Here is a 26,723-nt window from a genome sequence, read left to right as displayed (position 1 = left end):
GGACAATACTCATGAGATATACCGGACCCATCGCACATTTTTGGCAGCCCTTCAAATCATGCCTTGTTTGATATTTAGTTAACTGACGGAAGGTTTCCAACATGTAACTGTGCAGAAGAATAATCATAATACCCAGGAGTAGCAGCATATAAGCTTGCAAAGCCTCAAATCTTTGGTTTAGAGGGGGGGGGTCTTTTTTCACACATTTGCCGATGTATACAAGCTTAAACTTTTGCTACACTTTGTCCATTAGCAGGTTACCACTACATTGCCAGACTGAACCGCCAAAGTTAGGAATTTCATGCAAATTTATGGTAATTTCAATCGACTAGAGATTTTTCATATTTCATTACTCATGCAAATTAATCCTGTGTTCACCTAGACTTGGTTCAAGTCAATGATTGTGCGAAATAAATTCATTTCAGCAAGTTATAATACACTGATGATACTTTTTGTGTGAAACACTTTGAGTGAGATTATTGCAGTATGATCAGAACGCACACTGTCTTCGCATCTGATATGATACTTTTTGTGTGAAACACTTTGAGTGAGATTATTGCAGTATGATCAGAACGCACACTGTCTTCACATCTGATCTTCTGGTGCATCATGTGTTGGACCAAGTGTAGTGCTCACCATGAGACAATTTTTACAGTTTTGGCATTTTTTAAACTACTTTATTTTCAGCGCTAGAACAAACACCTGAGTATATCAATCTGAAATAAAATGTATGCTGATACACTGGTACCAATCTCAAAGGTTATAGCTGCATCGATTTTCAAGATATCTCAGTGGATGGACATACAGACAAACACACACACATACATACATACATACATACATACATACATACATATTTACAGAAACATCAGATGTTCTCAACAGCTCCACATATTCATAACTACCGCCAATTGATTCTATCCACTGACAAAATTAAGATTATTAACTTAACTTTATAAATTAACTTTTAACATTTCAAACAAAATTTTAAGAAAATCTGGAACATGGTTCTTGCCAAGAGACAGACACACTGAAGGGCATTACGATAATATTTAACTCCTCTCACATACCGAGCCACTACAACAGTACTCTAACATTTAACCTTGTACATAGTTTTTTTTTATTTCTGTTTCAAGTAATAAAAAAAAATGCATACATGTCAGTCCTTATGACAAATACAGACTTTGGTGTATGTCTCTATAGGGATACAGGTATTGGGCATAATACAGCCAGCCAGCTGGGTCAGAATTTAAACCATATTTTGTAGCTACTGAACACTCACTTCTTGTGCATATTGGATTAAGCAAAAAAGGTACATGCCATACATATTTTTCATACTCCCTAGGAATTTGGTTTATTTACAAGCAAAAAAGTGCCAACTTGAATGTATTTTCATCTGAATTCCTGGTATTTGCTGTGTTTCTCTGTGGAAAAGAACATACTGGAGGCAGCAGAGGCAGGAAGGCCAGTGCAATACTTACACAGTTTGAATCTGGTCAGTGGATTCCGAAAAAATTTTTTTACAAGCTGAGACAGCATCAGTTAGGTAAAATTTAACCAATCCAATTGAAATTTGAGCTCACAGACAACAAAGATTCAATAAATACATATTTATACATCCTTCTCTGAAACTACCAGTTTTTATAATCGCAGAAGCAACTACCAGCATCTCTGAAACTTTCATTAACATTATTGCCGTCCTTGCTTTGCTTAATGCGTCAATTGTCTTTAACATATATGATGACCATGATGATTTAAATTCTCACATGGTGAAGTTTCTGATGAGCAATCTGGGGCTACAGCCTGAAAAGGATCTTCCGCCTGATGGAAGTCAGATGATTTGATGCAACATTTCCACCTGATGTCTATTCTTTGCCGTTTCTATTAGCTGTTGATTGCCTCTCTACAAGCTAGGGATGGTGAAGAGTGGATACATCCCCATTCCTGCATCTGATTTTAATCAGATTGTTTCAGAATGTCTCCACAAAACTACATGCCATAATTTAGCATTTCTCTACATGACTTTACAGTTTGGCAAAGAAAACAAGGACACTCAAGTATTGAAATATCACATGAAACAACATTTTGCTGTCTGACAAAATAGTGTTGTGTTATATGACCAGTACTTTTGTTAGAGTGTTGATATTTCAACAGCAATCATTGGGAAACAGTCCAACTGAATATTTACATTTTAAAATTTGTTGATTCAGGTCTCCTTTCAAAACCAATCAAACTTTCTACATTCCCGTTACCACCTTTGTGTAATGGTATCAAAGGCTACCATCCTCAAAATATATGCAATGTCATGTCAAGAACAGAATGTTGTTTAAACAGACACCAGCATCACATTAAAATAGACTGAGGGAATTACAAAATACCTGGAGTTTGTTGTACACAGAGAAATGATTGATACATAACTTTTAATAAGTTCTAGTATTTCCGTGATACAATCTGTGTTTCATTAACAATTTCTCGCTTGATGCTATGTAGCATCTTGAAATACCAAATTTTCTGCCTAATTCAACCATTCATGATATTTAGGGTAATGTGGATTAATGTATAATTGAAGCTTGGTTTAATTTGTAACACAATAAAAAAAGTTGCAACCAACACTGTTTGCACAATTTCTTTCAGAGAGAAAATGACTCTTCCATTCTGTACGTTTTAATAAAAGGAGAATGCTGGCCAAAGACCTTACTCTAATATTTATTGCGATGTATTTCTGTATTCACACAAATTCATCACACTGACACCATTTCAAAGACATTTTTCTGATTAATCTGTGAAGTACAAACTTTTCATACATGTTACCTTCATCCAATAGTGTGACATTCACATATGTCATGCATTTAAAAAAAAAACAGCAATAGAAATTCAAAGACAGGGTTGATTCAGATTATTTTTGTATTTCAACTCTGTCACAGACTGACAGGGTCAACAAAGTTCAAAAAATTGCTGCTTATTTTAGAGTATTAGAGACATATTCTGGATGCAGTTTACAATGAAAATATACGTAGACCAAGAGTCTACAATACAAGTGTTAAACAAGACTTAAATTTTCAAACGGAATTCAATATTTTACACATTTCGTTTGCGAACCTTTCACTTGACCCCATGATTAAGAATTCAAATTCATGATGTTTCCATGACAGAAGCAATCATGGAAAGACTAGTATCATTCTTCCCTATGCCCATCTCATCCCTAAAATTGCTTCATTCCAGTTTCTTCCATGTGTAAGTTAAATTTTTATACAAAGAGATGGCCAGATGGGGGTGAAATGGCTGATCTTTGTTCACTGTCCATAATTTCACAATCATAGTTTGATCTCAAAACCTGGGAATATGGGGAAAGGGGAAGGAGAAATTCAACCATTTATTATAATACATCCTCTCCTCACCAAAATTTACAAAAATCCTACAAAACATTTCAATCACATTCCATTCTAATAAAACACGCATCAAATTGACAAAGAATTCTGGGAAAAAAGTATCATAAAATATTTCTGTGGAAGAATACAAAATGTACTCAATGAACCATCAGTGTCAATCCTGAACTAACAATACATGTTATCTGGTTCAACATATTTCTGACACAGAAAAAGCACCAAAAATATCCAGTTTTTCCAAACAAAATACAGGTAACTATCAGGATGGTATGTATATCTAACTCCCCTGAAAATGTCATAAGCCAAGACATCTTGTTAGTATACATGCCATGGGTTTTGAAACCTCATAAACTTAATTCTTGTCAGTAACCTTGAAATTTGACATGGAGACATATTTGAAAAAAGGTTAATTCATTCATCGAGAATGAGATGAAATGGCTTATATTGCATTGTGATGCTTTGAATGAAAACTTTGATGGCAACATAATTAAAGATCACCAATAATTTACTTAAAACGAACCCAATAACATCATGATCTTTTGACTGACATTGATTTTTATTAACTCATTCCAGACTATAGCTATATCCACGTATTATCTAGCACTACTGCACAGCACATCTTACAGGCTGTTATTTATCAATCCCTATATATGGCCATGCTCTTTCATGTACCTACTCTGTACCAATTGCAAATGTACCCTGCTATCAGTTAATTTACAAGTTTCTTCTGATTCAATCATAGCTATAATTTCCAATCGGAAGGCTGCTTTCTCCTGATAAAACAAAGAAGCCATCACATTATTAAAAGACTTGACCATGCATTCGCATTTTTATCATCAAATGGAAGATGGGCTAAAAGTTAGTAGGACGTATGTATGCATTGGGTAATACATCTGGATACTAGACCTTTTTTCAAGAAAGTATTCTTTATGTTATGTACACATGGTAATCCAGCTAATACACACTTTGCCTTGATGAATCATACACTCAACCCCATCAATTTCACAGACTTAAACCAATTCTAGGGCAAGTCAGATGAATTGATACTGCATATGTGCTAGTCAATTGTGTGTCACAGAAGGTAGGAAGAAAATCATTCACAGGTGTCAATGAATCAAAGGCCTTCCCCCTTGCTGACAGAATACTGATGCTTTTATTGGCATTTCTCTTTCACATTGGAATTGTGCACTTGAAATTTTACAGGATTTGCTATCAGCTCTTTTATACATCAGAAGATAAACATACAAGTTAAAAACAATTAGATATATGCACATTCATGCATGTCTCTTGTTATTGAACATATTCATGGATAGGTCTCTTATTATTAAACACTCGCTCTTCTATTAAAGGTATAATGTCACCTGTTCCAATTTGCCAGAGTTACCATGGAAAGAGAAAATCTAACCAATCACAGATTTTAAGCAGGTGGCCGTTTTAAAAACAGCGCCCTCACATGGGCATTTTGAATACCAAGGAACGGCCCTTTGACCATATATGGGCATGTTTAGATTACAGGTGACTGTATACCTTTAGCAAATGAAATGACATCACATTCTACTTGCACAAGAAATATACATTGGCCTCCATTGAGGGAAAGTTGTCAGAGTTAAACGTGTACCGAATCAATCTGATTTAAATCAGATTTAGATATGGGAATGTTTTCACCTTTTCCTGTTCTTTGCTGTTTTTGTTAGCTGATAGTTGCCTCACAACATCTGACTGAATGGCATAGAAGATCTTGTTCAACTTTCACGCAGAACAGCCCACCAATCAGAAAGAGGTTTATACCCACCCCTAACCCTCCCACCATTTTCACTTTTAGAACACAAAAGCTACCGGAAAGAACAGCAAGTAAATTGCTCGAACTTATCAGTTTCAACTTTGAGGTGTCTGGCAAAGTCAAAAAACATTAAGTAAGTCAGATTACACTAAACTGGCTTTGCTTCTGCCCGGTAATGTAATGTCACAATTACCAAAGGTAATTGCTGAATTATCACAATCACACAAATCTTGTCCAAAGCAACATGATCATGAGATTTGAACAGGATATTGAGTTGGGTTAAATGTAGAGAGACTACTATTAGCCAACGAGAACAGCAAAGAACGAGTAAAGGTGGAAATGTTGCCATCTCTACATATGATGTTAATCAGATTGGTACAGAATATATCATGGCCCGTGGCTTTGTGACGTCATATCAGATTTTTGGTTACAGCAACATTTATCCAACTGTCCAACATTTTCGCAAATTAATTTAAAACTGTGAAAAGTCTTGTGCTAAATACATCCGGTCAAAATATCCAATCCATAGCACTTTACTGAAAAGAACAGGAGAGAGAATCCATAGCATTTTGCTGAAAAGAACAGGAGAGAGGCAGAGATTGGCTTCTATACTGTTGATAGAGCAAACACTTCTACACTTAAGATTTAGAATCAAAGCCCATGATCAGCAGAGCAATAAACATCTGCATTATGGACACAGCTTTCAGTATGTCTGTGACTGTGTCACTACCAAACTGTGGTCAAACCCAAATAAATATGATGAGTGAGTTAAAAAATGATATTGATCAACAAAATCCATGGCTAAACCAAGTCAGCCCACATTTTAAATTTAATTTTGAAATGGATATGCATCTCATTGAACATGTTGGCATTCTATCAACCCATCTGACTTGCATCTTCTACCAGTAAAATTCACCACAATATATAGGATTTGTCAGAATCATTCGACCAGGACATCATTACGTAATGAAAGATGGCATAGACAGGAAGGTTTACCTCCATTACTTGATAAATCTAGTGCAATTATTTATTGTCTGACTCTGTAAAATCTGTAAGGGTTAGAATGTGCATCATTGTTTCTGATAAAAAAAAATTCTGCAACATGACATCAATCTCATCAAGGACATGATTAAGCCACTTCAAAGTCAGGGCTATTTTCAGCAAGTTTAAACTATTTAAATAATACTGTAGTTTTTCAGTTGTGTATTTCAGTCAAAATGACTACTATTTACAACCATGCCTATCACTACTACCACTGGTACAAGTTCAAGCATACTTAAGCTTGCCAAGTGACTGTAACAACATCGCATCCCAGTACTCATCCAAAGAACAGCTAGATAGTCTAAGTCAGCAAGCTTTCATATACATTATTCTTTACTTTCATAAGAATCTAGAAATTTTCAAATCAACCTGACCACTATGGACTAGTCCAATCAACTGAGGAACTGCTTTGATATCCAACTTAGAAAATCTTCGAGGCAAACACTGGTTGTGTGCCAATACACAGCCAGTAATTCATGTTTGATGTGGATCACTTGACTTGACTTAAATTAAATAAATTTCTTTTCAACTTCTTAATTTTAATGTACACCTGCTGAGATATTTCAACTGTACAATAAAAAATGAAACTTGGGATAAGAAAAAGGAAAGCATACAAAATGCTAATTCTAATATTTATCTTCCTTATTCCATCACCATCTGTCTGTCATACATTTTAATATCTGAAGACATTCATGCCACCTCAGTTTTGTTTATTTGTTAGATTTTAAATTTATTGTGGGAGAAAAGCAAACCTAGAGAAGTCATATACACCTAAAGCATGAAACTAAATTTAAATAGCAAACTTTATGATAGAAGTTTTCAGATTTATACAGTGAGAACTTTTTAATTCGCTGTAGGAGCTCAAAGCATTTGATTTAACACGGACTGGCTGTATTGCAGTATTTTATGTCCATTTGGTGACTAACCTTACCTTGAGACACTGCACTTCTGCGGAGCCTGTGTTTTACTAGTACTATAAAGAACTGCATCAACTGCAGTGACACTATGAAGAGTAATTTTAAATCCATGATTTTTTTCAATGTTTTACTATTTACTCACCAAAAAAGTAGTTTCATTTCCCCCTCTCTACTGCCTTCATTCTAACAGTGTGCTAATTAATTCATTATACATGAATGGAATGATTTTTATTGCCACCAACATCAAAGTAAAATTAGGTATATGAAATATTTCGGTAAAATTTGTCACAAAAAGATCAATATTGGTAATATCTAATGCAACGGCTTTTTTTTCAGCCTACGGCTTAGATATCCTCACAGCCTGATGCACTTCAATGCATGGAACTTGTACGATTTAAATTACAGAGTTTGTAAAAAATCAATCTTTACATTACATACATGTATCAAATTCATCTTACATATTTAAATTACAGATATAGAAGTTTTTTTAATTTTCATGACAAAACTCTCGCTAAAAGTCTAATTTACACAACGCTCCCAAAATATGGAAAGCTGACTTCTGAATAAGGAATGAAAGTCTTTACCTGTGTACATTATTTACATTTTTGTTAACTATTTGATTACCGGATTGCGCCATCTGTAAAGTGGGCAATACTATTTGTTGTACAGGGAGATTGACACCGCCTTGTACGTTAGGCACTCTGTTTTGTAAGAAGTTTTGGAGATTTGTGGCGACAGGCACACTTGCCTGCGGTGATATGTTACTGACCTGGGCCTGTGTTGTTGGTATTATGATCTGGGCACTGGGATTACCACTGGCTGGTGCAACTGCTTGTATGAGAGAAGACAAGCCCTGCTGTTGAAGTGCCATCCCCTGGATGCCCGCTGTGCCAGGTTGCAGTTGCACCCCTGGGTTTAAGTTCTGCACAGTGATGTACTGAACGTTTTGATTCTGACCGGGATTGACAGGACAATAAACAGGGGAGGAGACTTTGACGGTTTGTAAAGGCACGTTGACTGACGATGTTGGCTGGTTTATGGGTATGGCTATTAAAGGCCCTACGTTAGGAGACAGAGACGATGTGCTGCTGTTAACAGTGAGCATCTGAGGTGACACAGAGCCACTGACGACAGGTGACAGAGATGTGGCAGACTGTGGTGGGGTGATTAGGAACTGTGGTGTGGAAACATTGACTTGTGGGGAAGGAATGGTGGTTTGCACTGGGCTAGACACTGGTATCGCAACGGGCTGATTCTGAATCTGAACAGTGTTGGGCATATTGCTAATCGGATTAGTGAAGAGGATTTGTGGACTAGTTGCCTGCACTTTGCTGCTCTGTGCCGCCTGGGGCACAGGGGCCGTCAAAGATGGCTTTGCAAACTGTAGAACCGGAGTGATAGGTGATATCTGTGGGCTGGTTTTACACGCAGAAATGATGTTGGTATTACTGACAGCACCTATCCCACTGGGAGGCGAAGCTAAAGAAGCTGGCTGACTACCTATCCTGCCAATTGTAACTGGCGTTATGATTACTCCTGGGTTATTTGTTTTGTTACTGGCCATGGGATGCTGATTACTAAGAACTGTCTGCGGACTACTTACTGCCTGCTTGGTACCTATAACGTTTAAACTTTGCAAGGTATTTGCAGTCTGGCTAGGCATAGTACTAGAGAGGGTTCCTGAATTAGAGACAAGGGTCAGGGGCATGGTGCTCGGAGCACCTCGTTTACCCAGAATTCCTGAGGAAGAAATGCTAATGGGCATATTTACAACTGTTTGAGATGACGGAGAGGTTTCTCTGATTGGCGGAGAAACCATCTGTAGACTAGTTGCTGTCCCTGCCATTTGAGGTGCAGTGGTTCCTGCAGGCACTTGGTTTGTTCCACAGAGATTGGGATTGATGAAAGGAACTGGTGTAGTGCTTCCGTGGGAATGTGAGCTGTGTGTACTCTCATTTGAACTGCTTCTGTGCTCTGTAGAACTGTTCTTTTTCATCTTTCTCCGTTTGGCCAGCGGAGCATTGCTGACATCCATCAGGTGAAACCCTTGCCTGGCTGCTTTGTGGAAGGCGTCCAACGTAACTTTGACGGCAGTCTGAATGGATGCACTTGAGGAACTCAACACATCCGGGGTCATGAGCGGAGTGGAGCTGAACACTTTCTGGCCCTGTATCCACTCATTTCTCATCAATTCATTCATTGTAAGCCTCTTGCTAGGGTCAACAGTCAACAAACCTGGTGGGTGGAAAACAGGAATGTTACGATTGAGAGTGAAATAAATTTGATCTGAACACTAACCCTTTGAGTACCAAAGTCAATTTTTGCTGCCTTTCAACAATATACCCAAGTCAATTTTTTTTCAGAAATTTGTCAAAATTTGGATAAAAAACTGTAACGCTGAAATTTGATGTCCATTTGGTTTAAAATTATCAAAAAATTGCAGAAAAATTCATAAAAATTTGTAAAATGTTGCACGTAAATTTTGGAGGGAAAAATTTCAGCACTCAAAGGGTTAATGTGACAACTTTTATCTATGATCATGGAAATATTCATTTTGAGATAATATATCTGCCACCACAAGGAACCTTGTCTTTCAACTTCACCAAATGTTAAGACATGGTAATATTCAACTACAATCCAATTAAAATCTGATGAAGACATGATGAAATATCCATCTTTGCCTGATCTTTGCTGTCCTCCATAGCTGTTAATCGCCTCTAAGGTTTACAACATTTTCTGATATGAGAAGTAATACTGATTTTATTTGTCAGTCATTGCTTTCAGTGACCTGCTTGCAGTCTGCAATGCACTGATCATGAAGATACTCGAGCAATTGTATTCTAATTTAAACTGATTCTAATTTAATGACAGTGATCAATTCTATTGACAAGTCCTTGGCAGAGGAGTACCTAAAAGACACAGATGAAAGCTTTATTTTTTTATGCTTTGCGTTTATATAATTTAATAGTGTCTTATTACACCTGTCTGTTTAAATTGTATTGCCATTGTGTCCTTAACCTATAGCATTTCCTTTCACATCTTGTAAAATGAAATCTTGCTATGAGCGAGACAGCCCAATCTATATAAATATCAAGGTGTTTGCTATATGAACCCCCTCAACAATTTTTCAGATTTAAATTCCCATGACCATTGTATTTGCCCACACATAAAAATCCTATGTTATGATAGAAAATGATTGAAAAATTAAATTTGAATTAAACATGATATCTGATGTACCGTACATCTCTAATTCATGACGAGAAAATAATGTTTCCTATGACAATGAAAACACAGTGTACTGATCAACTACTTAACAAGTCATCGTTGATGACACAGTCCCCACTTGTTAATGGGTACTTTGATTACAGGTCCTCAGAGAGGATAGAGTCCTCTTCATTAGGTCTGTGATAAAAATACTTTTGAATAAATTCGCTTGATACATGTCTGAGTTGTAGTTCAAGACATGAAAAAATCGTAATAAAATTGCCACACGGTGGCCATATTGGATCGTATCCCAAACAAATCAATGTGCATATGTATGACAAAGGTAAATGTCCTTGTACCAACTTGGATTAAAATCGGTTGAGATATGCCTGAGTTATGGCTTTGTACATGAAAAAAATCATAACAAAATGGCCGCACAGCAGCCATATTGGATTGTATCACAAAACAAATTAAGGTGCATATATATGACATGGTCAATGTCCTTGTACCAACTTTGAATAAATTCGCTTGATACATGTCTGAGTTATGGTTCTGGACATGAAAAAATCATAACAAAATGGCCGCACAGCAGCCATATTGGATTGTATCACAAAACAAATTAAGGTGCATATATATGACATTGGTCAATGTCCTTGTACCAACTTTGAATAAATTCGCTTGATACATGTCTGAGTTATGGTTCTGGACATCAAAAAACGTAATAAAATGGCCACACAGCGGCCATATTGGATCGTATCACAAAACAAATCAATGTGCATAGCTATGACATTGGTCAATGTCCTTGTACCAACTTTGAATAAAATCTGTTGAAACATGCCTGAGTAATGATTCTGTACATGAAAAAATCATAATAAAATGGCCGCTTGCGGCCATATTGGATTGTATCACAAAACAAATTGACGTGCATATGTATGACATAGGTCAATGTCCTTGTACAAAGTTGAATAAAATCGGTTGTGATATGCCTGGGTTATGGCTCTGTACATGAAAAAATCATAACAAAATGGCCGCACGGTGGCCATATTGGATCATATCACAAAAAAAATTGACATGCATATCTATGACATAGGTCAATGTCCTTGTCACAACTTTGAATAAAATCAGTTGAAACATGCCTGAGTTATGGCTCTGTACATGAAAAAATCGTAATAAAATGGCCGCCTGGCAGCCATATTGGATCGTACCACAAAACAAATCGACGTGCATCTGTATGACATATGAAGTAATCCTTGTACCAAGTTTGAATGAAATCGCTCCAGGCATCTCTGAGATATCCGCGTGAACGGACGCACGCACGCACGCACGCACGCACGCACGCACGCACGCACGCACGCACGGACATGACCAAACCTATAAGTCCCCCCGGACGGTGTCCGTGGAGACTAAAAACTAGCAATCTGGCTTTTCTTTTCAATAATAGTGCCAATTTCCTTTACCGTGTTACATTAGTATTGACAATCCTTGCAGGCCATGGAATGAAAAATGGATTTAAGTGAAATCATGGTGAAATATCATTTCTGTGATAAATTTTCACCTGACTTAAATGGGTCATTATCTTTCTGGCATGTGGGGCAACTTTAATCTATCTGACTGTTACATGCACACCATGAACCCATAAATCCTAGCTTAGTCAATTCAACATGCAGCCCAACACTTAGCATGTGACGGTCGTGCATGCTCTTAAAATGAGCCAACAACCTACTAGAGATGCTACAGATACAGTGCCATCAAAGATATGAAAACTCAACTCTGTTAAAGAAAGACAAGAATCATGGGAAGGTTGTCAAAAATATAAGAGTACTGTACTACATGAGTTTTTTTGCATTGAAAAGATTCCTGTCTTCCACAACCTTTGGGAGTCAGGTGGAAAAGTCTACCATACCTTGAATAAGATTCTTGGCTTGTTGTGATACATTGTGCCAGCCTTCTCCCTTCAGGGTGAAGTCTCCTTCTTTGATTCTTTGCATAATGTCTGATGCGCTGTCGTTGGCACCCCTCCTGCTCTTCAGAAATGGTACATTCCCTGACAACATGGTATACTGTGGAATTGCAGGAGGAAAGAAAAACGATAAAGCAAAATCAATTTTCTGACACTCTAGATGGATTCTAATCATAGTTGTAGTGTATGAATTGCATTATCTATGGAAATGTTTTCCATTCATTGGGTGTTGAAAGCAATATCAGTTTGGGGTTTTTTTTCAATTGCAACAAACCTCACAGTCTTATGATTTGTTAATTTTGATAATGTGGGATGCATTTAAGGCGCTTCAAATAAAATTCTTTGCTTGCTGTCCGCCTGCTGGTAGGTTTTCAGAGAAAATTAAGAAAACAAACACAATGTTAACACTATTACAAATACAAATATTATTTTTCCAAAGGAAACCAATGCATTTGTGTTTTTTGTCTGTCTTTGTTTTTTCCCTGGCTGGCTGGTAGGTTTTTCAAAAATCTAACAACGGCAAACAAAGAATTTTCTTTAAATGGCCTCATGAAGTTCTATTGCTGATGAGAAAAATAGATCATTTGAATTTTAAAAACAAGCGACCTAGCGGCCAATATAGCTCCGCTGTGTTTTATAGAGAATAACTATTTTTAACACATGTTGGTGAAGGAGGTGGAAATCTTTGATAGCTTAATGCAGTGGCCAGAAAAAAGTGGCAAAAATAGCTGCAAAAATACACAATTGAAGATTTCATCATACTTTGAATAGATCACAGCGGATCATCCCTAAGAACATGTCAACCAAAGCTATCTGATGAGTAGTTTTTTGAGAACAAAATTTTCTGACCAAAAATGGCAACAATTGCCCCCAAAAATAAAAATTGCAGATTTCATCATAATTTCAAAAGATCAAATTTAGTTCATCTATAGAAACCTGTATACCAAATTTCAAAGCTGTTAGACCAGTATTTTTTGAGAAACACATTTTTTGACCAAAAATGGAAAAAATTGCCCAAAAATTCAAAATTCAAGATTTCATCATTATTTCAATAAATATCATTTAGTTTATCTAGAGAAACCTGTATACCAAATTTCAAAGCTATCAGATGAGTAGTTTTGGAAATACACATTTTTTGACCAAAAATGGCAAAAATTGCCCCAAAAATTCAAAATTGCAGATTTCATCATAATTTCAATAAATATTATTAAGGTGATCTGTAGGAACCTGTATACCAAATTGCAAAGCTATCAGATGAGTAATTTGGAAATACACATTTTTGACCAAAAATGGCAAAAATTGCCCCAAAAATGCAAAATTACAGATTTCATCAGAAATTCAATACATTTTACTAAGTGCATCTATAGAAACTTGTATACCAAATTTCAAAAATATCAGACCAGTACTTTTTGAGGTATACATTTTTGACCAAAATGGCAAAAATTGCCTTAAAAATGCAAATTTGCATATTTCTCCACAATCTGAACAAATCTGAAAAAGATCATCCCTAGGGACATATGTACCAAATATCAAAGCTATCTGACTGGTAGTTTTGAAGAAGAAGATTTTTAAAGATCTTTTTACCAAAAATGACAAAAATTGCCTTAAAAATACAAATATGCAAATTTCACCTCGATTTGAACAAATCTGACTGGAGTCACTCTAAATAAACTGCATATCAAATTTCAAGGCAATCAGACAAGCGGTTTCAGAGAAGAAAATTTTTTTACCAAAAACACCAAAAAATGCCCCAAAATACAAATATACAAATTTCACCACGATTTGAACAAATTCAAGTGAGGTCACCCCAAGTGAACTGCACATAAAATTTCAAAGCAATCGACTTGCGGTTTCAGAGGACAAGGCAATTGTTGACGGACAACGACGGACGACGACGACGGACGACGACGGAAAATCAACCTATTTGATAAGCTCCGCGTCGCGACAGCGGAGCTAAAAAAGAGAAAGTGTTAAAGCATGAATTCTAATATGTTGTCCCTTAAGCTTTCCTGAATGGTTTTTGAACATTTTCTTTCCGTCATTTGTCTAAAATTGCAAAGAAGCTGCCACGTATTTTGATTTGCAAATATATAATGGTCATTTGAATCACTGCAAAACAAAAACCAAAATGTCTGTGTTGCTCAGTAACATAGAAGAGAAATTTCTCAGTGTATTGCGGGAGATGAATGAGATCGTGTGTTATAGAACAGATATTAATAGGCAGTATTTGCGTAACAGCATAAGCTCAGTTTTCCCTTGAGCCTGTGAGTCACTCACAAGATGGTTAATTTCCTAAACAGTCTCCCCTCAGGGGAAGCCAATTTTAGGAAATGACTGGCAGTGCTGCAGGCAAACAGATGTTTACTCTTGCCTTCATGGCCATCATTTAATGTACACTGGCTTTGAAAGAGTTTAGTATGTTTTTTCAGAAAACAGAGAAATACTCCGGCTTCAGCCTCAAAGGCATACCGTACATTAGAATGTAAGGCAACTTTATGACTTCTCTATCAAGTTCAGATATATTATCTTCAAACATGTATTTCCTTTAAATTCTTATGATATGACTTAAGGTGGCACTGCATAATAGATACACCAGTTTTTTCAAAGCCGTATTAGTCATAGACGCCACAAGGAAACCCCTGCATATCATACCACATACTTTTCGTAAGCTGCGATTCTGAACTTTAACATCCCATGGTTATTTCACCCATATTCTGAAATTGATTAACTTTTTCAGTAAAACTTCAATTTTAACATTATGTACATAAAAAAATTGAATTGAAACATAAGATTACGCAAAAAAAAAATTTTGTTTTGCATCATCTCCTCACATTTTCACTTGGCAGCGTGTGAAAAATGAAATTGATAAAAGTCGTTGTGTGCAATATTGAATTGTAAATTCTTCTGGCTATGATCATTTTGATGAAAAAATTGTTTTTGAGTCCAGTATGCATTCAATCCTGAGTGAAAATTTGTGACGACGACTCCCATGCAGGGCAGAGCTAAATTCTTTGATGTATTCAAAAAACGTTCACGATGCAGTGAAAATTACTGAAAGTCAATTTTGCATAAATCTTTTCCTCCTTGTATACCATGCCAAAATTAATTTAGCATGCATTACATCTTTACAAAGCAATCTACATGCTGAGTCCCAAGTGTGTCTGTTCAAATTTCAATTCACAAAACCAACAGACAACTCAGACACAATATTAATAAAACAGACATGCTAATTTCCATACTCTCACCTTATAGCTGCCAAATTCTATCTCAAAAAAGTCTTGAACTCCCAACAAAAAGAAATAAAAGAGAAAATTTGGACTGATGTTTGTACTTACAAGAATAACACCTAAGCTCCAGAGATCACATGCTTCATCGTAACCTGATTCGTGTTGTTGCACAGATGTTTGTCGTAATACTTCTGGTGCTGCATAGTGTAGTGTAAAACATGGCGTTGTTAAGGGCTGGTTGTTGTCTGGCTTTGTCCTTGCAAAACCAAAGTCTACTATCTTCAGTTCTGTGTCATCTGACTTGTCCTTGAACAAGAGATTCTATTGGAGAGATGAATAAACAAAGAGAATATGACACAGATGGAATTGGGGTATTATAAACATACCTATCACTTTTTTTTGCACTTAATATACATTCTATCAGATCACTTATGCAGCTCTGTCAGTAATATACAATTAGTTTTTAGTTTTGTCTTGCATTCTGCAAAGTTTAATGGATAGAATGTAAATTAAAACAGCCTGTTGGTCTCTACATGACCACAGCAAAATTTGCACAACCCCCTGCTGGAAAGTTTGAAATGGTTTCTAATGCACCATCTCCAATCAAATAAAAAAACCCACATAAATAGGTATTGTCAGATTTCATCCTTTTAGTTGGCATTTCAGTATGTCCCCAGTATACCGGTACTGTTCATGCTTTGGAAAGGAACTCAAACTTACCTAGAGAGGATACCCAACATGAAATCACTGTTGTGGAAGTTCTGATTGAGCACATATAGTAAAACACAGAACATCACAAATTTTTCCTTTCAGTGGCAGTTTTACTCACAAAATTCTTAAACTCTCCTATTTTAAAGTCAACATTTATAATGAGAGTACACACGCACCAAGACGAACATCAGTGTATCTGATGTGTGTTTTTGATACATGTAAGTGTCCTGAATAGAACTCTGTCACTGATCTATCAGATGGTAGTTGAATAAAAGAATGGCTGAAGCATACATGTACCTCTGGTTTCAAATCTCTATGTACAACTCCCCTATCATGCATGTGCTTGACTGCTGATACTAATTTCTTCATGATTCTACTGGCCTCTATCTCATCAAAATGTTTCTTCTTCTTCAGTCTGTCCAGTAACTCCCCTCCCGTGCATAATTCCAATACTATATAGTGATGAAGCTATTGAATAAAAGACAAAAGGAGACAATGACAATCATCAACAATGGCTGTAAATTTACGGCTGGATGTAATGGAAGAGCACCAACGACAAAAAGACAGTAGCCATAAGTAGAATAACACAACCAGTAGTGTGAGTTTACATTAATTCTTTTTATTTATCCATGAAAGATTACATCATCCAGTGATTGCAATAGCCTGCAATACATATAAAGTATTTTGACATACTTCTACACATATCCGATGGACTTCCTATCATATAAATAAATTCACAACATCTTGTTATTATGAGCAAAATTTGCAAAAATTTTAAATATTTGAGAATGTTACAATCGTCAAGATTTTATTCTGTTCTCCTTTACGTTCAATACAAATGACACATCAATCTATAAATGAAACTATGAAATGGAAAAAAGCCACACTTACTTCGTCATGAAATACGTCTGCTAATGATATGATATTTGAATGTCCTTGGCACTGTTTAAGACACTGTATTTCCCTGGTGCAGTCTATCCTACGACTGACTATCTTCACAGCATATGCACTTCCAGTTTTCCTGTGGACACACCTCCTGCAACACCATACATGTGAACAGTTCGTGTGAATTGCGTAGAAATGCTGCGATTCAGATGGTCACTGAACAAGTCCACACATTCCAATATTACATGCTTTCTAACTCATTGCCTGCACATGTTCCATGCTCTGCTCTCCACATCATTCCAGAAAACATGTTTCATATAATCAACACAGATCGGTGATAAGGAATCAAATTGTCATCATATGGGAATCACATTTCAAAGTATGGGACATTGCAAAATAGATGAGTAATAGACTGCTAGCCATGTATGAATTGTAATATCTTCAAACAAAACAACCTGAAAATCTTTGTATACATCAGGCATTTTAAAGAGAAGAGAAATTTGGACAGTTCAATGTAAAATATTGCAAGAAAAATAAAGTTTGGCAGAACTGGCCGCTGTCCTTACCTACAAATTGAGAAACTTCCATCTCCGAGCATTTCTGACCTGAGGTCAAGTTCATAGTGTTTGCTAAAAAGGGAATCCTAAACAAATGAGAACATAACAGAAGAATTTTTATGATACAGTGTGTCTTTTTTTTCTCAGATACACACAAATTTGGTCACAATTCATGACCAACTTTGCGGACACTTACACCAATCAGTTTACGACAAAATCACAAAACATAAACAAACAGCATTCTTTGATCAATACTCTTTATGAAGAAGCCACCTTGACAGCATCAGTAGCCACACAAGTATATTGTTATGCCAAGCCGTAAAAGAGAGATGAGAGAAGCCATCTTGATACCACCCCTAGCCATACAAGTATTCTGTTATGGTAGGCAGTGACGGACAGATGAGAGTAAACAATGTAGGCAAGACTCACATCAGTATGTCTGAATGTAATTTAACATAAGATTTACTAGTAATGCTCAAACTCACACTCCCAAAGAAAGATATCCTAACTGTTATTAAAATGTCATTTGCAATCTAAAGAAATTGAATAGAACATGAGATAACATTGGCTACCCCAAGTGTCCAATAAATTACAATGCTTCACATACAGAAAGTAATTTAAAAACAACTCTTTCTCCCTTTTATGGTCCTCGTATAATATCATGTTTGCCTGACAAAATTTCCTTGGAATAACAACGACGGACAACTACTTCTTTTTTGGTATAAAGACTGCCATAATAGACAGCAATTCATTATTAAAATGAACAGCAATTACCTACTTACGAATAAATCATTCTGAGAAAGTTGATTCATAAACGACGCAACATTCAAAATACTGTTGACATTTTATGAAATATTGACACTAAGACCATAGGCATGTTAGAGGGTGTGAATACTCTGAACTTATTTCACATGCCTTTTGAAAGCAAGATGCACTAAATACAATGAATGATAAATATATCTGCCTTTATTCAGAGCTGCTGTACTACACTATGATAAAGTACTCCCTGCGATATACAAATCCCATTAAGTTCTCCCCTCCAAGTTGTAATCTGAACCAGTTTAACTACACAAAATAATTGCCAGATTTTACAGTAATGGGGTCATCAGGGCAAAAACTTAGATATTTTTGTAGAATATTGCCAAATGTATCTCAGTTCATACTTTCTGTGGAATGTTCATGTCATTATATGATGATAGGCTACTGTGCTGGAATGAATCCTTAACGATAATCCAAATCAAATGGTTACAAATTCCATTAAAGTTTACTATACTGCACTGCCGGACAAAAGCCTGTTTTTAGAAAATGATCATGCAGCCATGGAAGAAGAAATACAACATCCTGCTGCATTAGACATGAATATAAAGAGACTAGAGACTGATTACAACGTACCTTAGTCTTTGCAATTTTAAATAGCTGGAAGCCTGTTGGTTTGCCTGTATCCTGGTCAGGTTGCAAAGGATCACGAGTTATTGCATTGTCATTAAATAGGATTGATGGCGCTACATACGAATAGCCCTGTGTGAATGGGAAAGTAGGTCAGGAATTAGCAAATAACCTAGGATGTTGGAACACTCTCTTCCCTATGGATAATGTATATCAGATTTGATCTTGGCTAATTCATTGCAGCTGTAAACGACATCCAGTAGAAGTTGTCTTGAAATATGATTTGAGTTGGGGCGTACAAATAGAGCATTGCAACATCCCATACATGTAGTTAAAAGACCTTTTCACAGCAGGCTCTTTAAATTCAGTATGATGTTGGAAACAGGTTCAATAAAACGTCAGTATCTTCACTCTGCAATGCACCCTCTGGACAATAGTTGATAAATCAATGTTGCATGCTATTGCCGGATTTTTAATTAAGCTTCTTGAAAGAACTTTTACAGACCGTCCTGAAATCATTTGAATCATTTTACACTGGTGTGCAGTTTGCATCATGCAGCTTTCATGAAGTCATTGCATTAACAAATGACAAACTTGTGGTCAACTGTTCCAGGGAAGTGACGTGAGCAGGTTTAATAACAATGACAGAAAACAAAGACAAGACATTGCCCAGTACATGAAGGTATCCTGGTCACAGTAGATTTACACATATCAATATATTGCATCTATGGCATGCTTGCTTTAATACTCATGAAATATAAGAAGTACCGGTACTACTTTATGATGCATATTTTTTTCAATTGTTTGACCCCTCAATGATTTGTCAATGTAAATACAGTGAGGTGGCAGAAATCCTTTAACTCCTGTAAAACTGCTGTGCCAAACATACTGTGAACACTTACAGGATCTCACCGGAATTTTCCGGCACTCAGGGTTCATCCTGCTATCGGAAACTTCTTGCATTGAAGTAGTCAAAGGTTAACCTGTTCACTACAAATTTCCTACAAACAGGTCAACAATCAACATTGATAACAATACGTTTGGGCAAATCCATGGTGGTGAAATGGTTATGCTAATTTTGAGACACTGAATTCAGGTGTAAAACATTCACTATGATAACAGTAGGCTAATTTCAATTTAAAAGTAGAATAGAAATTAAATTTGTGCAAAATCATTTGGAAATAGTGATTTCAGTATCCAAGTGGTCATGGGTATTGTTGCCATACCTTAAACAGTCTACCATCGGCTGTTTTGGGTACAGCTGCAGGGGAATCAGCTGGTATCATGTTAGTGAATTCCTCAGCAAAATTACTTGTGTCCATCTCTCCATTGATTCTTGGCTTGAACGGAGGGGGCACTTTCCTGGCAGCTAGGTCATCCCAGTCTATACTCTGTGAGGTATAAAATGACAATAGGTAAGATATAAGGACGCCAAAGGACAGGTGTCTTCCTTGGAAAGAAAGCCATCAACAAGTCCCCCAAAAGCTTTCCATTTTTTGCATTGCAATTACCAGTTTCTGTAGAAATATTTTCAGAACTTGAAGAAAACATGGCTCTTGCAGGTGTCATATCTTTCTTAATCATTGGAACTTACTTATTCAACAGGACTTTGGAAAGTAATTGTCTTTTATTTGTTGAGCCTCCTTGTAAGAAAATCACAATAGTTCTCTCCAGAAGAGAGAACCGCGTTTTGGAGTTTGGAACTATAGAAATCCATTTGATTGATTGATTGATAGATTGAAAAGGGCATCCTTGTTGCTTAAAATTTCAATTACCATGATAGTCAGATGGATATTATCAATCATTTCATACCAAGTTTTAAATACATGTTATGTCACACAAATTCTATGCACGGATTGTTTAAATCTGATTTAATGAGCATTTCATGGAAATGGCTGAAATAGCACTGTGGGGTCTCCGGAACTGGAAACGGTCAAGTCCAGAGAGACTTGCCCTTCCACATTACAGTCCTATTGAAATCATTCAGTTCAACTCAATAGACTGAATGGCCTGCAAGGGCAAAGGCACATAGAAGGGAAAAGGTCAAATAATGCCGGTGCAGAGTAGGTGCCCTGTGACTGGGTGCTAGATAACTTTTTGAATGTAACATTCTCTCAAATGCAGCTTTCCAATACTTATCATAATTGATACCAGCAGAACTTAAACAGAATTTATTTTCGTTGATATTTATTATTTTCTGTTTTTCAATTATTCACATATAAATGCATACGTATATGTTAATATGCAGCATTACACATCTTGTATTCTCTATGTAATTTCTGACAATCTTTGGCATTTCATTTCATTTTGATAACACGATAATTCTTTCTTTTCAGTTGCTGCTAAGGTAGCACATAACCATGATTCCATCAATACTTAGAGTGTGACAATGTATTTCATTGGTGACAAATTGAATAAACACAACCATCCATGTAAACTGTTGGGATCAGTGCAGACACAAGGTCAGAGAAAGCTTTTGGGACGCTCTATCAATAACCTGTGTGATCACGTAATCATATTGATTTTCTCATCTGAGGATTGACCGACTAAGAAAGGGTAATAAAGAAAATAACATCTGTACATGAGAGAATACATCTGAAGCAATTTCCGTTCCTTCCTTTGTTTCCAGCATTGCAGAATTAGTAAGCTGATTTGTTGTTTTATAATCTGTTGATGATCATTACCACAGTCATTAAAAGCGTACAGCTGAGGTCATTTGATACTGACAACCCTTTTTCACGGGCCATACCACTTCACAGGCCAGCTTGTGTGTATAGATCTATGCCTCAATCAAATATTTATAATTCTATGTTAATTAAATCAAAGATGCCATAAATTTTGCAGCAGTTGTCCAAATCACTGAAGGATTACTGAAACATGTGCAGCTTAATTTATGAATTTATTTCTTCAGCTGCAAGAAAATATACTGCAACAGTGTTACTGCTCCGAACGTAATTCAAAATCCTACATCATAAACGAATGGCTTAAAATGCATAGCTTTAGGTGTACAATATATGACACTTTTCCATTTAGGGAATATAGGATACCTGACTTTACCAGGGGATTGCTGATGACTGTTTTAGTTATCCTGTTAAAGTAAACTGAAAAAAACCACAGCTGCAGGTATCAAAAAGACATTAGCCCTTTCACAGACCTGTCATGATTCGTTGATTTTTCTCTTTTGCTGCAAAACATAAAGACAGTAGAGAATGACCCTGAAGGAGGGTCAGCCACCCGAGTATCGCTGGTTGGGGGCATGCAACCTATAAATGTCATACGTCCTTTTGAAAAACACTACTCTAGGGCCTTTGAATGTCTGTATCTTTAACAGTGGCTTGCATGATGAGAGAGGTTTGACTTGGCTGACTCCCTAGTAGAACATGATAGATTTTCAGAAGTGTCACAGCACCATGACAAGCAGTACACTGTGTAATACAAAACGGCTAATGAACAGTTACCGCCTGTAAACGCGTTTAATGGAACACAGTCCGGTGAATGGAACTCATCAGACTGTCAATAGGGGACACATGGTCCTGGGAGAATTAGCCATCTTTCATTTCAACTTCACCCTATAGGTGCAGCATTATTGGCTGGCCTCTACATAGCTGCCTTGCGTATTGCCTGTCTAATTAAACCGGCAAGAAAAACAACATCACCCACTCAAACTTGAAGATGCAAGTTTTTTTTTATGAGTGTGTACTTTCAAAGACAACACTCTAATGCTAACAGTTGATATTTAAATCACAGTTGATTGGTATTGTTATTGCCACTTTGAGAGTTTCACTGACGAGGCCAACTCAGCATTCTCCGACGGTGACAAACTTTTAGGAGGCCCTTGATTTTGTAACAAAGCAAACTGAAGCCGTCGACACTTTGATTCATGAAAAAAAAATGAGGGTTTTTCATTTGGCATAACCTTTGACCCTCACACAGGGCTGTCAGTTAATGTCCTTTCTGAGTGACTAGTAGTGCCTTGACAATCACAACTCCCTTGTCGTTACTCAGCTTTAATCGTGCCATCTCAGGATACTTAATCCCATTTTCTATCCTACCTTCCAACGGTTTTCTTTCCCAGTACATACAATATCTCAGTAAACACTCAATCTCCTGGGAGATCTTGATCACTGTTGGCAGCAACATATCCCTCTGTTGGATACAACAGAGCTCAACTAACTACATTTGCTGATCTTGGTTTATTTTACTACGTACTGAAATATTACAGTACAAGCTAAGCTCTGTAGAAAATATTTGTCATTTAGTTCATAATGTACCAGTGGAAAGTGAAAGATTTAATATTCTCTTCATGGCTGTCTAATATTTAGAGAAAATTAAACAAATACAATTTTATTATGATAATTAATCATGAAAGGAAATGATTCAATTTGGTGGGCACATCTTTTCGACTAGCTGTATAACATCAGCCATGATAACATGAAAATTGGATGAGGAACAAACAGCCCTGCAACGATTAAACTGAAAAGAAAATTGCAAAAAATTTTGAAGATTATATCGACAAACAAAGTATGATTACATTGATACTCCATAATGCTATTTTATGTTTCATCCATCTGTCTATCCCCCTCTGAATGCATTTATATCAGTATGTGGTGTACCGTATAGGCATTTAGATGTCCAGGTTGAAAAAAAGGTTGCAAATAAATATGTGAAACAGTGGAAATATTAAAATACTTCACTACAGACGATGGGGGAAAGACTAGGAGCTCACAAAAGTATGAGCTATGGATTAATAGAATCTCACAAAAGTATGAGCTATGGATTAATAGAATCTTGGTACTCTAATCCCGTGAAGCATGGTATGTATACACAATATCTATTTACTCTATAATACTGGTATTTTATAGCAGAAACCTTCTGTAATTCTAAACTAATTAATATGATAGATTAAAAACTATCTACTGTTGATTGACCAATCAGAGTGCTCAATTCAGGGTGTTTTATTTTCTCGTAAAGCCTTGGTCACCAAATTCCAGAAACGAATGACAGCGCCGTAGTAAAGTACTGTCCAATCAAAAGTGAACATGTCATATTCTGTAGACATCTGGTACGTTTTAATATTCAAATTTGGTAACACAGCGGAAACCAGCTGCAACACAAAATCTGCGGAGGTACAAACATAAACTAATGTGCCCCAGGGCATTTATAGGATGTTCCATTACATTGGAAGGCTATTTCACGAATAAAAGTTGTAATTCATATCCTAAAAATGTTACATTGACAAAGGGGACGGTTGACGTAAACACATTGAAAACGAAAATATATCTATATTGGTTAGGGGCGATAGTTTTTAAGTCAGATAAAACCCTCGTACTCGAGCTCTTCTGGTATATAAAGTCCAACCCTACGATAAAATGTCCATTTTATCGTTGGGTTGGACTTTATATACCAGAAGAGCCCCCGTACTCAGGCTTTATCCTATACCTAGTCACTCATATCATATTTCTGCCAACTCTCTGATACATGAATGTACCACACACATGGACATTTTGAATTATATCCCTTGTTTTATTATCCATTTGTGATAACTGACTGTATGCAGTGTTTGACAGCATCATTGCAACTGTACAGAGACTAGACTGTATTTATGGCTTGATGTCATTGGTCACTCAAACAGAATTAGAATTCTTTCTTTAGGTCTTACAATACATATTCTAATAAATATACATGTATATTTCATCAAAATCAAAACATGTATCAAAGAAATGCTTTCTTCTGGAAAATGAAATATGTAACTCTGTACTAAACCACAAAAAGTCTGCTAAATAAACTGGAAAAGATAATTCACAGGTTACTGACGGACAATCTGTATTGATACAAGGCAGAGGAACTCTAACAAAACACACACAGCCTTAGCGAGTTGCGACCCAAACGATCAGAATACTAGATAATAAGTTCCATTGTGAAGTGTTTCTTGAAGAAAAGTGGCACACAATATATGTCGAAATATTAGTAGTTTTAAGGTTGACCTGATATTAACAATTAAAATTTCAAGTTTTGGATGCACAAATGAGGCTACCTTGGGAGATGTTCCTTTGGCAATTTGGCTAGGGCGATGGAAGCTGGGGATGGATATTGAGAAGTTTGGTATTAAAGACAAGAGATGACACATCCTTCCCAAGTCTGTTAAATATGAGTGGTGCCTTCAATTTTTTGCTTGTACATACACAACTTGGTACCAGAGTTGAGCAACACATCCTAAATTATTGAGTACTTTTGCAACTCTGAAATTGAATCTAACCAAACACGTCTCAGAAACTGAAACATTTTTGATATACATAAATGACTATTAACATCCTATTTTTAAAAAAATCAAGATTTTTTGAAATAATGATGGTAATTGTAGAATACAAATCTTGCTTAAAGAACCCCCTCTCCTCAAATTCAATCTGTACACTAAATTGAGAAGCGGCTTTCTTCAATATACTTACCTTGAAGAATGGATGTTTTTTGATCTCATCAGCACCACTTGGCCCTGAACCTAATCTTTTCTTGGGATCTTTCTGCAATAGCTTCAGAATGAAGTCTTTGACTTCCGTGGAGAACATTGCAAGCATTGGCGGACTGCTCTTCAGAATTCGTCTGTGAAGCAAATAAGAACAAGCAGTGGAAAGAGAGTTACTTTACAGATTATGATACACCTGATGTTTAATGGTGGTAATGAGAGTGACTACCACTGTATTACAATGCTGTGAGTTTTACAATAGTATGAAATGAGCACATTTGAGCCATACACATACGTAAATGAAGTATGGCTTTATCGAAATTACTTTCTACAATTCATTTTCTTTCAACTTGCAACCTTCAAATTATCAATACGCTTTTTACAATTTGCATGGTAAGACTGAGTTGAATGAAGTCCTTGACTTCCGTGGAGAACATTGCAAGCATTGGCGGACTGCTCTTCAGAATTCGTCTGTGAAGCAAATAAGAACAAGCAGTGGAAAGAGAGTTACTTTACAGATTATGATACACCTGATGTTTAATGGTGGTAATGAGAGTGACTACCACTGTATTACAATGCTGTGAGTTTTACAATAGTATGAAATGAGCACATTTGAGCCATACACATACGTAAATGAAGTATGGCTTTATCGAAATTACTTTCTACAATTCATTTTCTTTCAACTTGCAACCTTCAAATTATCAATACACTTTTTACAATTTGCATGGTAAGACTGAGTTGCTAAAAATGGACAAGATTGATTTGTGTGTTTGGTTAGCACTTCCTCTTTCCTCCTGAGGGGGATTTCTCATCTCCTGACGTGAAACACAGAACAGACATATCACTGACATATCGCAGTCACTTGAAAACTAGCACTGGGATCTTATTGACAGTGCCTGATCAACCAACCACACTGGTGAGTTAGGGGATTCTGAAATTCTACCCCATTCTCTGTACATGCTGTAGGGTATACTTTTTATCCATGGTACACAAACACACCACATTAGCTTCATCAGTGTTACATGCTACGTGTTTCACACTGCCATACATCATGTTGACTCAAACTGGCCACTTTTCAAAGATTTTGCTTGTCGTGCGGATACTCCGCACATTACAACTGTTCATTTTCCAAGAACCACAAGGAAATCTGCTAATCTTTCACCTGACAGAAATGAAGAAAAGATCATCTTTATTATGATTGAATAGATG

The 26,723-nt window shown here is 36.4% G+C and overlaps 1 protein-coding gene across 1 annotated transcript in view; it reads right to left on the bottom strand.

Annotated features, from left to right (window-relative positions):
* Nucleotides 1–1,096: 1,096 nt before the first annotated feature.
* Nucleotides 1,097–26,723, bottom strand: part of LOC139149980 (ribosomal protein S6 kinase alpha-5-like) — a 96,585-nt gene continuing 70,958 nt past the window's right edge. The window contains exons 7-15 of the mRNA XM_070722097.1: nt 25,501–25,651; nt 20,281–20,445; nt 19,061–19,186; nt 17,678–17,754; nt 17,118–17,262; nt 16,524–16,694; nt 15,624–15,836; nt 12,232–12,388; nt 1,097–9,359 (exon numbers count right to left, since the gene is read on the bottom strand). Of these exons, the coding sequence (XP_070578198.1) occupies nt 7,705–9,359; nt 12,232–12,388; nt 15,624–15,836; nt 16,524–16,694; nt 17,118–17,262; nt 17,678–17,754; nt 19,061–19,186; nt 20,281–20,445; nt 25,501–25,651 (2,860 nt within the window). The 3' untranslated portion in view covers nt 1,097–7,704. The remainder of the gene's footprint in view (nt 9,360–12,231; nt 12,389–15,623; nt 15,837–16,523; nt 16,695–17,117; nt 17,263–17,677; nt 17,755–19,060; nt 19,187–20,280; nt 20,446–25,500; nt 25,652–26,723) is intronic.

This window comes from Ptychodera flava, chromosome 14 (assembly GCF_041260155.1).
Source record: "Ptychodera flava strain L36383 chromosome 14, AS_Pfla_20210202, whole genome shotgun sequence".
Lineage (NCBI taxonomy): Eukaryota > Metazoa > Hemichordata > Enteropneusta > Ptychoderidae > Ptychodera > Ptychodera flava.
Note: the sequence above shows the minus strand (reverse complement) of the source record. Positions and strands in the feature narration are given on the sequence as shown.